Below are 15,772 nucleotides of genomic sequence, written 5' to 3'. Positions count from 1 at the left end.
AAAGAATAGTGAAGAGGCCACTGAGCCAAGTGTCAGCAATTTGGATTCTGGCACTGTTTCTATTGTTGATTTTTGAGGTACCAGACATTCCACCGCTTTGGGTTTCAGATTCTTCAACAGCTCCATGAAAGGTTTCTATCAAATAATTCCTCATGTCTCCTCCAGCTCTAACAATTTTTTTCCTGCTAATGAATGGAGCAGGAATGTTTTTTACACCCTCATCATTTAGAGTTTGGAATCTTTTAACCTGGTGATCCAACAGGAATCGGGTTTTGCTCTCTGGCAATTTGAGTGATGATAAAGTCAGTAAGTGACAGAGGAGCCCACGCTGAAGCCATAGAGCCCTGAAGCACCTTACCTCACAGAGAGAGAGTACAGCCCAGTGGTCTCATTGCTGTCCCTCAGAAGGTAGCTGCCGTCACACCCATTTGAGAGAAGAAGAGCTTCGGCAGCATGGCGCGTGAGGTTGCCGTGATACCACCTAGAAAGGAGGGAACAGTGCTTTCACTCAGGCCAAACCATGGCATGACTCCCCCTGAACTGGCTTTTCCTTGCAAAGATTACCTAGCAACATTCTTCAAGATAAGTAGCCCAGAGACCCAGCTCTCAGCCCCAACATCAGGACAAGGAAATCCCTGGGTGGGGCTGAAAGGAGAGCACAGAGTTGACTAATAGTAGTGTGACATGGGTTGAATTGTGTCCTGAAAGTTCTTATGTTGAAGTGCTAACCTCCCAGTACCTCAAAATGTGAACTTGTTTGGAGACAGGGTCTTTACCAAGTTAAAATGAGGTCATGGCTGGGTGTGGTGACTCACACCTGTAATCCCAGCACTTTGGGAGGCGGAGACAGGCGGACCACTTGAGGTCAGGGGTTCGAGACCGGCCTGGCCAACATGGTGACACCCCGTCTCCATTAAAAACACAAAAATTAGCTTGGCATGGTGGCAGGCACCTATAATCCCAGCTACTCGGGAGGCTGAGGCAGGAGAATCACTTGAACCTGGGGGACGGAGGTTGCAGTGAGCCAAGATCTTGCCATTGCACTCCAGCCTGGGTAACAGAGTGCAATTCCATCTCAAAAAAAAAAAAAAAAAAATGAGGTCATTACGGTGGGCCCTAATTCAATATGACTGGTGTCATCTTGTAAAAAGGGAAAATCAGGAGATAGAGTTGCTTACAGGGAGAACAGCACATGAACATGACAGTCACTTCCAAGCCACAGGAAGAGGCCTGGAACAGATTCTCCCTCACGGCCCTCGGAAGGAACCAATCCTGTTGACACCTTGATTTCTGACTTTGAGCCTTCAGAACTGTGAGGCAATCAATTTCTATAAGAAATTGCCCAGGCTGTGGTTCTTTGTTATAGCAGCCCTAGCAAACTAATACAGTATTGCTTTGTAATCAGAATTGGTTTTTAAAGTCCAAGTCAAAATACCATAAGAATAGGCTTTGACCAATTTCCTTCTCCTTTTTTTGGTCTCTCACACTCTTTTTCAAGTGTGGTACCTTTTCACGGCGAAACCTCTGAGCTATAATACTAAAGTCTATTGTCATGAGTGAAACGAAGCTGGATGGAAGGTATTATTGTATGAAGTAAACGCCACCAAGTACTGTTTCAGCCTGACAAGTATCTGAAGAGCTAGGGAATGCTCAAGGAGATTCAAACTGATCTTTGTGTTTTAGAAAAGGTAATATATATCTATGGTAAAAAAAATAATTCAAATTGTCCAAAAGGAGACATAGCAAAACATGTTTTCTTCACCCTTGGCCCTCAGGCTCCCTGTTCCTTTCCTAGAGGACACCATGGTAACCATTTACCTGTGCTTCCTTTTAAGAGATAGTCTACACATTTAGAGGCATTGGATGGGTACCTGCACTACTGATTCCACAAACATACGAGCATTATTTATTATTTTTATTTTCTAGGCATATTGCTCTGCACCATCTTTCTTTTCTCCAATAACAGGTCATTCACATTCTTTTACACGATGTCATAGAGGCATGGGATGTGATGATTAGGATTGTGGCCCTGGGGGTTGCTTTGCCTGGGTCCCAATCCAGGTGGTACCTCTTACTAGCTGCATGGCCTTAGACATGTTACTTAACCAATCTGAGCTTTGGATCCTCATATTTAAAATAGTATGACTAATAGGCATACGGCATAGGCCAGTTGTGAGTCCTGCACACAGTAGCATGGGTGCGATGTGCTCCATAAAGCCTGGCAACTAAAGCAGCGCTTAGTATGCGTTAATTGCTACCAGAAAGCCATTGAGATCCACAAAGCCGTAACTTTCAATTTACCCTCTGTGGCATGATTTTCTTATTGCTCAAATATAATTTTTGTTACTTTTTATTTAGATCAGATAACAGAAAGCTAGATAGCAGAGGCAGTTGCTGACTGCTAGGGACCACAGTTTAGGTCAGTGAAGATGAAAGAGAGACAGGCAATTATACAAATAATGTCAGTGTGATGAACTAAATGCTATTAAAGAGGTGTGTATAGTGTAAAAAAGCTTTGAGGAAGAGCCCTGTTCTGGCATTAAGGGATCTTGTTGTCACGAACCGCACTGGTATCCACTGAGACATCCCTGTGGCATAAAATTTTAGCCTGAGTAATAAAGAGTAAACGTAAGTGCACTTGTGCAAGGAAGTTTTTACATAGATCTCCAAGATACCTATTGTCTAAATCTGCATTTCCTAATGCATGTTTCTTAGCATATTTTATCTTTGGGGCAGAGATGCTTTCAACCTATATTAGAAATATATTTGCTAGCTGAAAAGCAATGGCACAAAACACATTTTATAAGAATAATCACAGAGCCATTTACCCAAAGCAGCTCCATTCACTGAACTGATTCCCAGACAAGTTCAAATCTGTTCACTACAAAATGCTTTCAAAGAATAATTGGAAGAATTATAAGTGAAGCAACAATAAACTTCAAGTTCAACTGAAGCCAAAATTCTAATTCTTTTTGATAGGTGAAATTTCCACAAGGTTATAAAAACTTAGATATATTTTGCCAATAATTAACTTTATAATAAACATTTCAGCATAAGTTTCAGTTTGAGCCAGCAGATTGTTTATTTAAAGCAATACTTGATTCGCGAAATTCCAAAACATTTAAAGGATTTGGACATTCCTTTGGATTCTTTTCAATAGAATTGGAAGTTTGTGTTTAAAGCATTTATAGAATTCTTCTGACATCTAATTATATAGCCTGATAACAGTTGTTTACGTAAAGCAATATTTGATTCGCAAAATTCCAAAACGTTTAAAGGATTTGGACATTCCTTTGGATTCTTTTCAGTAGAATTGGAAGTTTGTGTTTAAAGCATTTATAGAATTCTTTTGACATCTAATTATAGCCTGATAACAGTTTTTACTAATAACGTTTTAATGATAATTTAAAAAACAATAACTATATACCATAAATACATAAGAAATACTTGAGTATAATGCAAGAAGAATCACACTATGCTGCAGTCTGGAAAATTCTTGGAGACTGCAATTCTTTGGTGGCAGCTTTGCTTGAGTCAATATTGCCTTTTCAGGAGTTTACAGACTCCAGGGCCTGGGCAAGCCCAGTATAGAGCTTTCCAGGCAGCCACCTACATTCCATGAAGTCAGTGGTGCAATAAGGATCCTCATTCCCCAGATAGCTTTTCCGCAAAAACCTAAACTTCCCCTTTTAATTGAGTTAAGCATTCCTTTCCTGGAACATTCTGATGAGCATTTCTTCCAGGGGAGTGAATATATATCCTAATGACATTCTGTATTCTTTGTAGAAATATGTCCACCTTTGATAAGGATGATTCAAGACTGTGTCCATAAAGGTTAAAAATAGAGTTAAGTTGGTAGTTTTCCCATGATCAACCTTTTCTGCCTTCAATCATTGCTTCAAATCTGTGCAAGGCATTGTGCTAGGCAGGTCAAAGGGAACAAAAATGGAAAAGCCTCAGACTGGGTGACAAGTAACCATTAATCTAGTCGGGAGAATAAGACAAGCATATTGCAAACTATATCTAAGAGAGAATAAAGTACCCAAGGGATGTTCTAAAAAGAAAGACTGAAATCAGGTTCCATGAATGAGCCAACATCTGTATAGGCCTTGAAAGATAAGCTGTTTGTTTGTTTTTTTAAGGGTGTGTTACCTTTTATTCTGATTATAAAGCATATATATTAAAAGTTAAAATATATACATGTAAAGAAGAGAAAGTATGTGTTTTTCAGAAGAGGAAAGATGTGTTTCAAATAAATAATCTCACTATTAATCAGAGAAATGCAGATTAAAATAATAATGTGATATTTTTCTTTATCCACCAGATCGGTTATAATGAAAGGGTTGGATAGTATTAAGTATTGGAGAATTTGGGCAATGGCTATTACTGTCCATTGTTGAGAAGGGTCTAAGTTGGAGGGGAATTTAGCACATAGGGTGTAACTGAACCTGCACATATGACCAGTGATTCCTCTTCTAGTTTCCACCTAGTGAAACACCCATACATGAGCAGAAGAAAATATGAACAAGGGTGTTCACCGCAGAATTGTTTGTAAGAGTGAGAAATCTAGAGCCATCCTAAATGTCCACCGACATGGAGATGATAAATAAAGCGGAGTGCTAAAAGGATGAGATTATATAAAAAGTTAACCAAAAGTGTTTGAAAAGGTGTGAGCATATTTTTGGTTGCCAGATAATGAGGGCAGGGAGGTGGGATGCTATTGTTATTTTGTGAGAGGGTGCCAGGCATGCTTAACATCCTACAAATGATACAGTCTTGAAGAACCAAGAATTGTCTTGTTCATGATGTCAATTACACTCCACCACTGAGAATCACTGAAGATGTGTGTGTATACACACACACACATCAAAGTTGATAGATCCCAACATATATTGTAAAGTTAGAAGAACTAGTTGCAGGCACCAAATGTTACCACTTGGTTTTAACACATTCCCCTATAAAAAATCAACAGCAAAAATACGCTTACATATTAAGATATATAAAAACATAAAATAAGAGTTTAAAAAAATATATACCAAATTCGTAAGTATGATTTTCTTTGTAGAAGGAACCAGAATTTGTTCAAAGGATACTTTCTTGATCACATTTTTCTAATTTAGCTTATTCTAATGAAAAAAATAGATTTCTATATTAGTTAACTACAAATTTAATTAGAAAAAAAGAAAATAGCTAATTTCTCCCTTAATCCAACTTCCAGAGATAAACTTATTAATAATTTGCCATATTCTTTCATTTATTCAACTACTGCTTATTGAGTACTTGGACTGGCCTAGGCACTTAGGTGAAGATTGAGAGAGAGAGAGAAAGAGAAAGAGAGAGAGAGAGAAAGAGAGAGTTTGGCTTTTTCCCATTAAAAGTCTGGTGGGGTTTGGATCGGCAGTTGTTCAGGGAGATATAACATGGGAAGGAATAGCAGCAGCAAAGGCCTAGAAGTGAGAGAAAGCCAGGCGTGTATGAGAATCAGAATATCATGCAGTCATGTGAGAATTCAAAGTGAGTGATGAAGGACAGCAGTCGGAAATGGTGAGAGATGAAGGTAGAGGATATTGAGGCTGTATATGTGGCACTGGATACTGACAGTTCCTTGTCTGATGTTTATAGAGCTGCCTGTGGCTTAATATGCATGTCCAATAGCTCATTACATAAAATCTAATTCCATGGACCTTACAGTTTCTATAATTAGATCTATATTCAATTTTTTTTTTTTTCCTAGATGGAGACTTGCTCTGTCGCCCAGACTGGAGTGCAGTGGTATGATCTTAGCTCACTGCAACCTCTGCCTCCTGGGTTCAAGCAATTCTCATGCCTCAGCCTTCCTAATAGCTGAGACTACAGGCATGTGCCACCACGCCTGGGTAATTTTTGTATTTTTAGTAGAGATGAGGTTTCACCATATTGACCAGACTGGTCTTGAGCTCCCGACCTCAGGTCATCTCCCTGCCTTGGCCTCCCAAAGTGCTAGGATTATAGGCGTGAGCCACTGTGCTGGGCCAGGACTATATTCAATTTTAAAAAATTTGAATATTCCAGTTATTAGGGATAAGAGGCAGATTTCAATGGTCTTGAAGCTTATAAAATCTGGAGGTCTCTTTAAGACAAATTATACGAAATTACAAAAAAGAAAGGAATATTTATTTAAAATGAGAAATCACAAATTACAAATTTTAAAAACTGAAAAATATCACAAACATCACAACACAGAGAAAATAACTTATTTGTATTAATTAATTGTTGAATCAAACCTTATAATTTATTTCTCTATATTTTTGCTGTCTGGTATTTGATTGTCTCTTCATGTAATAATTCGATAATAAAATTTTCTATGGAGGAATGGAATGATAATTCAGTCTTTCATCTAGAACACTTAAAAAAAATTCTTGATAGTATAGAAAAGCTATTTTCAGCTTCTCAATGTGATTAGTAATGAAGTTTTTATAATTGTCGGTGAGGAAAGGCCATGCGTTTGTCTCTGGTCGTTCCCTCAGGTAGTCCATCTGCTCCAACAATTTTTACCTTATTCACTATGTGACCCCCTGGCAAGTAGCAACCTCAGTTTTCTCATCCATCAAGGTGACTAGTAAGAATGCCTAGGAAAAAAACTTTCTCTTTTTTTTTTTTTTGAGACAGAGTTTTGCTCTTGTCACCCAGGCTGGAGTGCAATGGTGTGATCTTGGCTCACTGCAACCTCCACCTCCCAGGTTCAAGCAATTCTCCTGCCTCAGCCTTCTGAGTAGGTGGGACTACAGGTGTGCACCACTACACCTGGCAATTTTTTGTATTTTTAATAGAGACAAGGTTTCACCATATTGGCCAGGCTGGTCTCAAACTCCTGACCTCAGGTGATCTGCCAACCTCAGCCTCCCAAAGTGCTGGGACTGCAGGCATGAGTCACTGCGCCTGGCCAGAAAACCTTCTTATTTTCATGTATTAGAAAAATTTTCTTCTTTTATAAATTTTTTATGCAATTCTTTAACTTTTACAGAAAAAAACAAATTAGATTTGCTAAATTAAACAATGTATTATGAATATGCTAGACATTTGCAAAGTGGTAGGAACACACTGTTATGCAGTTGGGAATAGGTTCATTTTTTGAAACTGAAAAAAAAAATTCTTCTAGTCTCATTTTCCCTGAAGAAGCAAAAAAGAGCAAGAAATTCCTATTAGAAATAGTGTTAATAGCCTCCATTTTCCCCAAGGCCCACACATTGCCATAATTATGTCTCAAGTCTGATAGAGTCAACAGAGAAAAGACTAATCAAGCTCCAAAAGAATATTTGTACTGGGTTTATAAGATTATGAAAACCAGCAATTCAACTTGAAGGAAACAGTGATATTATCCTTTCCATGATACAGTAAAAAACTAGGAAACACCCACCCACTAAAGAATTTTCATAGCTGCCTCTTAGTAAGATACAAAAAATAAACTCAGCTACAGAGAATGCAGACAGGCTGGATCCAGAAAGCTGGTCCTCAGTTCAGCTTCCTTTCCTTTCATTCTGGGGCCTCTTTGAGCTAGAATCTTCTGGAAAATTGCTCCAGAATAGTGGAACCTTCATAGTTTCTTATCCCATTGGGTTTTACTGTTTTAATTTACTAATCTAACTTTATACCTCATTTGTTCTGTTCTTTAAAGGACAGGCTTTTAAATTTTTTGAATTGACTCAAGGTTCAAAATACATTTTATATCACTCTGTGTATATATAAACATACATATGTCACAAACACACACAAAAAACAAAAAGTTACAGGACATAACACCTATCTTTCTATAGGCTATTAACTTGAATATATTCTTTAATCTTTATTTTGAACGAATATGGATGTGACCCATTATATTCACTTTAAGCCTACTAACGGGTTGTACCTGGTGTTTAAACCAAAGTGCAAAGCTTTGCTATTCAAAGTATGGACCAACAGCATCAGCATCACCTGGGATATTGTCAGAAATGCACAATAGCAGTGTTTGAATAATTTCTAAACTCTATAGTACTCTTATCCAATCTTTGCCTACATATTGCTAATGATGGGGAACTCAGTACTTGTATAGGCAAGCTCAATCCATATGTTCGTGATTCATGGTTAGAAAACTCTTGGGCTACAATGAATTGCCATTTTTTGCTGTGTAGATGGCTTTCAGCAGATGGTTTCAGAGCTACTTCTTGGAGTTACATAGATGATACTTATAGAAAGAGTTGAAAGCATTTAGAACGCACCTTCTTTTCTTTCCATCATCTTCAACTTTTCCTTTTATGACAGGCTTTCAGTTCCTTTATCATCCAGGGACCTTATCACCCAGAGAACTCATCTCCTCTGAAAACCTTTCAAGCTTAAAAAATCTATCTTAACTTTAAGCTCTGACCTGCAAAACAAAGCAGCACAGGAGCTCCCTTATTCTGGCTGCTGGGCACACATAAGGCAGCCTGAGAATGCATTAGTTTCTTCACAATTGCATCACACAGCTGATTCACATTGGACTTACTGATGATTAAAACTTCCAATTAGGTCACTTCCTTCATCTGCACTTATAAGAGTGATAGTTTTGTTTTGTTTTGTTTTTTTTGAGATGGAGTCTCACTCTGTTGCCCAGGCTGGAGTGCAGTGGTTCAATCTCGGCTCACTGCAAGCTCTGCCTCCTGGGTTCACGCCATTCTCCTGCCTCAGCCTCTCAAGTAGCTGGGACTACAGGCGCCTGCCACCACGCCTGGCTAATTTTTGTATTTTTAGTAGAGATGGGGTTTTACCTTGTTAGCCAGGGTAGTCTTGATCTCCTGACCTCGTGATCCGCCCACCTCAGCCTCCCAAAGTGCTGAGATTATAGACCGTGCCCGGCCAAGAGTGATAGTTTTAAAATCAAGTGCAATAAGAAACTTTTTACTACTGGGAAACGCCAAGTGAAAAGAGTTGCTAATGAGCAGCCAACATGGACCACATACAACCTCAGGCCCCTCCCTCAACCTGCTAAGTCTCACGTGATTGTTATGCAGTTTAGAGTTTGAGGAGCATGCATGGGAAGGATTTTTGGGCCTGAAAACTTTAATTCACTTCAATAATGTGAACAGTTTGAGTTCACAGAATTTGGCATCTGAAGAGAAGGGCAAAGCAAAGTACTAAGTGACTTTTCAGTATCAACAGAATGGAAAAGAGAAGGATCTGAAGGTTAACATAGAAGAATCACCAAATAGCTGCTATCTTAGTGATATGGACAGTAAATATTATAGCATAGGAAGGGGAGCTCACAGTGGGCTGGAATGATCAGGGAAAACTTCATGGAGCGGGAAGATGATAAACTGCAGTTTGAAGAATGAATATAGGATTCATTAGGCAGTGAGAGGCATTCTGAGAGGAGAAAAGACATAAGCAAAGGCACTGGAGTGGACATGTGCTTGGTGTGTATGGGCAACCAAATGCCTAGCTGTAGCACAGGGTCCCTGTTGGGAGGTGATGCAAAATAACTCTGGAAGAACTGGTGGACACAGAAAGCAATCTTGTACTTTAAAACACATGCCACACAAACATTTAGATAGTATATTTCTTGATGACAAAATTTCTTAGTAACTCATGTCTACAGATTATTCACATATTTAATGATATATTTTTCTCTGCCTGGAAAAGACACATGAAATAGAACCTCAATTCTGTTTCATCAGAGTTATAAAGAGGACATATATTTCAACGCAAAGTGGGAAAAAAAATTCCTGATTGTGTTAAAACAGCCAAAATGCCCTGGAGTTGAACAGCCAACAAAAGCATTCTTCTTTAGAAAATTTTCTCTTATTTCTTCATTTTCAAAGTTGTTCTCACTTTTATATGACACTGACACCCCTCTGAACTATCTAGACCAAAGATAACAAATGCATAACATATATGCCACACCCCTTCTCTAAGGTCATACATGGCACAGCTAATTGATGTGTCTTTCTTGCTGAGCCTATACTTAGCCTCACAATCTTTCTGAACACAATGGTGATAGAACAAAGATGAATCTGTTAGGCGTTCACACTCTAAGGGTTAATCTGTTCTTACCACTTGAACTATTCCATGGGATTGCTTGGCTGCTGATTTCATTCATGCTCATTTGTTCACAGGGTCGGTGCTAGATACTTTGATTTTGTGAAAGGTAAAGTGTTTGGCCCTCTATGCCATTAGAAATCATGGCTTTAGGGTGTCTTATGTAACTCCAGAGCTACCAGTGCTGTAATTTATATTAGAATCAGGTTGTGACATATCTAAGAAAGATGGTGTTGCCCACACAAGCCCGTTAAGTCACATGTTCACAAGTGTGGGCTTATTTTTCCATTGATAATAGCAATGGACCCTTTTCAAATAGAGAGAATCAAGCTGAAGCCTTATAAAGGATTTTGGAAGTTCTTACATGGTCTCAGACAGTTGTAGTGTGATATACAGGGGAGGCCAAAGGAAGATTCTCCAGAGTCTCTCCAATAGAGAGGTTTCTGTGATGGACCCAGCAGGGCTGTATCTTTCAAAATTACTTTTCTAAATGCCCATGTTTACATGAGCTAAGAGCAGAGCTAAATGGTGAGACCAGCTGCCCCAGGCTTTAGAAAACAGACCTGAGTGATGACAGAGGTGGAGCATGCAAATATCTCATTGATCTGTGAGTTAAAGGCAGGTCCCAAGTTTTTTGGTGGGAGTCAAGGCTCAGCTAATGGAAATCAAAACTGAAAGGGAGGAGAGAATTCTGTAGGAGTTTGAGATCAGGATGAACCTGTTCTTGAAGAAGTCTGAGAAATGAGGCTAGAAGCTCTGGAAGATGAAAACACAGAGACAGACAGAGATGGAGACTCAGAGATTCAGAGACAGAGTGGCACAAAGTCTCAGAGACACAAAAGTCAAACAGCTGCAGACAGACAGATAGAAAGATAGAGACACAAAACTCAAGAGACCAAGATAGACTCACCAGCTCACACAGATAGCCAGAAGCACATGGGGACAGAGACTTAGGGAATGCACATGCAGACCCAAAGAGTGATCCGGGAGACAAGGGCAGAGAAAACAATGAAAGATAAAGATGTGTCTTTAAAGATAAAGAAAAATCCACAGAGCTTGACTCAGAGATGGACCAACATACCCAGGGAAGTCAGACTTGGGCAGACCTGAGGGACAGCCACTACTTGCGGGAGGGGTGAAAACTGCATCTCACTGTGCTGAGATCCTTCTGTTCGGTCCCCAGGGAAGCCTTCACAGTACAGGAATGGCTGCGAGACCAAAAGAGCACCACTGCTCTCCAGTAACTGAGGCTCAGGGAACATTTTATTTGGATTGGAAGAAACCTTGAAAAGGCCTAGAATGACTAGGCAGGGAATGAAAATCAGAGGTTCTCTTAAGAGGGCTCATCTTCAAGTAAAATCAAGCTTGACTCTGGGCTTACTATGGTTACTCTTGTAACTTATCCCTCACAAAGTGCTGGTTCAGGGTAATTGTCTTCGAACTGTGGTTGCCATTGACAACCTACCATTGTGGGCTAGTATAGGAGACAGAGAGGGTCACTTTCAGGAAGCTTCAGCTACAAGAAAGAGCTACAAGAACATTGGGGTCTGTAAAAAAAATACAGGCAGATTCTCGTTTCATTAGTTATCTCTTCTCTCTTCCATGGTTCAGGCGATACCTCTAACCAACGTCAGTTTATTCCACCAGTAAAAACCACTGGGCATAAGGGGACTGAGTGAGTCTGAAAGTGATGAATGCAAGTACATCATCAGCGTTGGTGCAGTGGAAAGCTCACTGGCTTAAGTCAGGAGGCTTGAGTTCTGGTCTTGGCCTTGACTCAACTTGGGGCAATTCAACAAACATTTAAACATCTGCTCTTTATCAAGTGGTGTGCTCAGATGGAGAAAGCAAAGATGAATAACCCACTGTCCTGCTCCTAAGGAGTTCACCATTAAAAGGAGTTTACTGTGCTCTAGCCTAAAGCAGGTGGCTAAACCTCTTAGTACCTCAGGACTGACATCTGCAAAATGGTTTCAAGATTATCTGGTGAATCAACCCAAACATGCAATCAACTTGTATAAGTCAGAACTCTAGGAGCAGTAACATGAAACCCAGGAATATTTAGAAATTTATAGTGATAAAGCAAACAATGAGTTATAATATATTTGTGAGACATTAAGGTTTTCAAAATTTCTTTGATACCATTTTGGAAACGTACACAAAAGCAGTAGAACTAGTTTTGTTTGGATATGAGTCACTTATTTTGCTTAGCTCATTGGAATTGCTGGATTCTGCCCTTGTTCCTTCCTGACTATTCCCAGGTCAGCACTCTAGTTTCCTACTCACCAATCTGAAAACTCCCTCACTAACCCACTGTCTTGGCTCTAGCCCCATTGCCACCCATCATGCTGAACTATCAGATTAATCTACCTAAAAACAAAACATGATGACTATGTAATTCCACATTCCCATGAACCTTCAGTGACTCCACGTTGTTCATTGACCATATCTGTTTTAGGACCTCCGGAATCTAGATCAACCTAAATATCCATGCTTTCAGAGGGAAACAAGAGCCTACTTTGAGACAGATCAAGAAAGAGATGATGGAAAAATAGCCTACCAAACAGCAAAAGGGAAATTATACATATAATATGATTACAATTCAATCTCTATATATGTATGTGTGTGTGTACAGAAAAACATTTTTTAAAAACTGGAATCAAGATGAACAATGTTATTTTAGGTGGTAGTACATGGCTGACATTTTAGTGCTTTTCTTTATATTTTGATGCTTCTCTTTATCTCTCTGATTTTTAATAATTAATATATATTAATATTATTTTCAACTATTTATTATAAATAAATTCAGATATACTGGAAAGTAGAAAAATAGCATGAATGTTACTGCATTTAAATAATACCCATATTTTAGGTAGAATAATTTTTAACCTTTTGCCACATTTTTAATACAACGTTTAATTTTGACTCTTTCAATGAACAGTTTTAAAGTAAATTACAGATATCCTGACACTTTAACCCTAAATAATTCAACATGCATCTCTCAAAAGTGACACTCTTTTACATAATCATCATACTGTCATCAAAACAAGTGATTACTCTTACACTTTTTAAAGTTATAAATATTTTTTAAACAAAGAAGGTCTAACAACAGATAATGGGGGCAGGTGCTAGTGGGCAGGGTCAGGGGGAGCATGACCATAGAGAAGCAAGTGGTCAGCCAGGAACACCACCTAGCAGTGTGCACTGTGCTCCTGGTAGAGGCAGGCCTCTATCAGGGAGTAGGAGACAGAGGTCTATGGGCTCAGAATAGGAATTTATCCTCTACGGGAGTTGGTAGGAGCCAGAAATTAATGCTGGCTTTAACAAAATGTCAAAGAGTATGGTCATGAAAGCAGAAGTACAAGAGAAAAGTCAAGTTCAAGCTTCTCATAGGATAAGACTGATAGAGGTAGAGACCAGAACCAGACCACTGGAATGCTGACAAACCAGATGGGTCCTGGGGACTGGGTGGGTCTGAGTTCATGTGAGTTTTTCAATTCTGAATCCTTGCATATTTTGCTACCATCACTCCTTTATTCATGCCATTTTCTCTGTAGAAAATTTCACCTTTTCTAACTTCAACTGACAAAAATCATATCAGCTCCAAGGCCATCTTCTCCACTTCCACTGTGGAGAAGATAGCCTTCCATAGGAGGTTGTTTTATCTAGACACTGTCACAGCCCTCAGCCCACACAACACTGCATTCTAATTCTACATGAATATGAATCCTCCATCTCTGCACAGCCATGCCTTCTTTATTGTAGTCTCCTCTATGCTGCCTTGCCTGGCATCATCATTCAACAGTTAGATCTATAACCCAGTAGAAGAGTGAATGAATGAAACAAAGTGACTCCCCCCAACATGGACAATCTGTGGGACAGATTTCCACTTGTAAGTAGAAGGAAGTCACCCTTCGGAGGAACAGAAAAACACCACAACTGAAGAGGAAATTCACTTGAGTTAAGAAGAGATGGAACTGTACACTAGTTACATACTAATTATACAACCACAGAAGAACCACCTTCCGTTTTTAGAATCCAAGATTACAGAGTTGTGCACAGAAGAGGAACAAGCTGTATTGCTGTAGCTGGTGTTACACCTCTGTAAACAGGTTCCACTGAAATTTTGACTTTATGTTTCTTAGCTGAATAAATTTTTCTAGTCCTGAAAATGAATTCTACACAAAATTCAATAACGTTCTGATTAACTAGAATGCTGGCCTGGCTTTGTGTACATGTGCGTGTATATTATGTGAGGAATAGAAAGAATAATGTCTTTTATAGTAAACTTTGTTATAATCACAGAACTTCCTTTGCTTCTCTCAGTTCATATTAAGCACTATGAACATGTACTAGTATAATAAGATGAGAGAAATTTGATGAAAACCAGGTTACATTAGCAGTCAAGCATGAAGACTCTGGAGCAAAACTCTTGGATTTGAAGGTATGTTAGAATGGAAACTTGAGCATGTGATTAAAACTCTGTTCTTTACTTTTCTCATCTATAAATGGGGACAACATTAGTACTAATACCCGCCTCACAGCAATGTGTAAATTAAACAAGTTCACATGGGCAAAGGGCTTAAACTAGTGCTTGGCACATGATAAGCATCCAATAATTACTAATTGCCATTATTAGAATATATACCTTTGACCAGTGGGCTCTACAAAGCAGCACCATGCAGTGGAAAGCTCTGGGGTAAGTTCCTAGGTGTGTCTCTCAGCTCCACTACTTACAAAGTCTGTGACCTGGATTGTATACTTAGCTTATTGAAGTCACCTTTTGCATCTATGAAATGAGTATGGTGATATCGTATTGAAAGTGTTATTGTGAAGGCTAAATGGCATTATGCACGTGAATGGTATGGTGCTGGTGCATAGTAGGTGGTCAGTAAATTAGGACTATCACAGCAAGGAAACAACCTGGTTTGTGAAGTTAGCATGGGTTTTGAACACAGACACTCTGAGACTGTAGGCAACCTGATTTTTCTGCTCGAGTCTCTTCCTCTGTAAAGCTGGAATACCAGTGCCTTTTGAAGACCAGAGCTAGTGTCTACAAAATGCCTGCCTTATAATAAGGACTCATTTTGTTTATTATCATTTATTCCTTGGGTCAGCAAACCACCAGCTGAGGGTTAATTCCTGTCAGACACCTGTTTTAGTATGGACTGGGAGCCAAGAATGGCTGTACATTTTGAAATGCTTGGGGGAAATAGAAGAATATTCATAAAAATTATCTGAAATTCACATTTCAGTATATAAATAACGTTTTGTTTGAACACCATCAGGGTCATTTGTTTCTGTGTTCTCTGGTAGTTTTTGCACAACGGCAGATGTGAGTAGTTGAGGTAGAGACTGTAAGGCCTGCAAAGCCTAAAACATTCATTACCCAGCCCTTTATAAAAAAAGGTTTGCTGCTCCATGATCTACTCTAACCTCTTATATGTGAAGAATTAGTTATCAATTTATTTAAATATTCAGAGCTTAGAATCTAGTTCTTTGGCACTGGCCAATCCAGCCAAACACTGGCACTTTCTTATACAACTTTCGATTTGAGAAAGTATATAAAAAAGAGAACATTGATTATGTTTCTCACTTGGAGTTACGACTGACTAGATCATTTGAATATTTAATTTTAAAGTATGCTAAAACACTTTCATTTTATGTTATTTCGTGTTTATGCATATATATAGCTATATGTAGAAATAGTATAGTAACCTTTGTTAAAGCCAAAGAATTGCTG

At 38.9% G+C, this 15,772-nt stretch overlaps 1 protein-coding gene across 1 annotated transcript in view; it reads right to left on the bottom strand.

Moving 5' to 3' along the window:
* Window positions 1-15,772, bottom strand: part of DAPP1 (dual adaptor of phosphotyrosine and 3-phosphoinositides 1) — a 53,385-nt gene that overhangs the window by 34,104 nt on the left and 3,509 nt on the right. The window contains exon 2 of the mRNA XM_002814999.4: window positions 359-481. Coding sequence (XP_002815045.1) covers window positions 359-481 — 123 coding nt within the window. The remainder of the gene's footprint in view (window positions 1-358; window positions 482-15,772) is intronic.

This window comes from Pongo abelii, chromosome 3 (genome assembly GCF_028885655.2).
Source record: "Pongo abelii isolate AG06213 chromosome 3, NHGRI_mPonAbe1-v2.0_pri, whole genome shotgun sequence".
Classification (NCBI taxonomy): domain Eukaryota; kingdom Metazoa; phylum Chordata; class Mammalia; order Primates; family Hominidae; genus Pongo; species Pongo abelii.
This window is presented reverse-complemented; position numbering and strand designations above follow the sequence as displayed.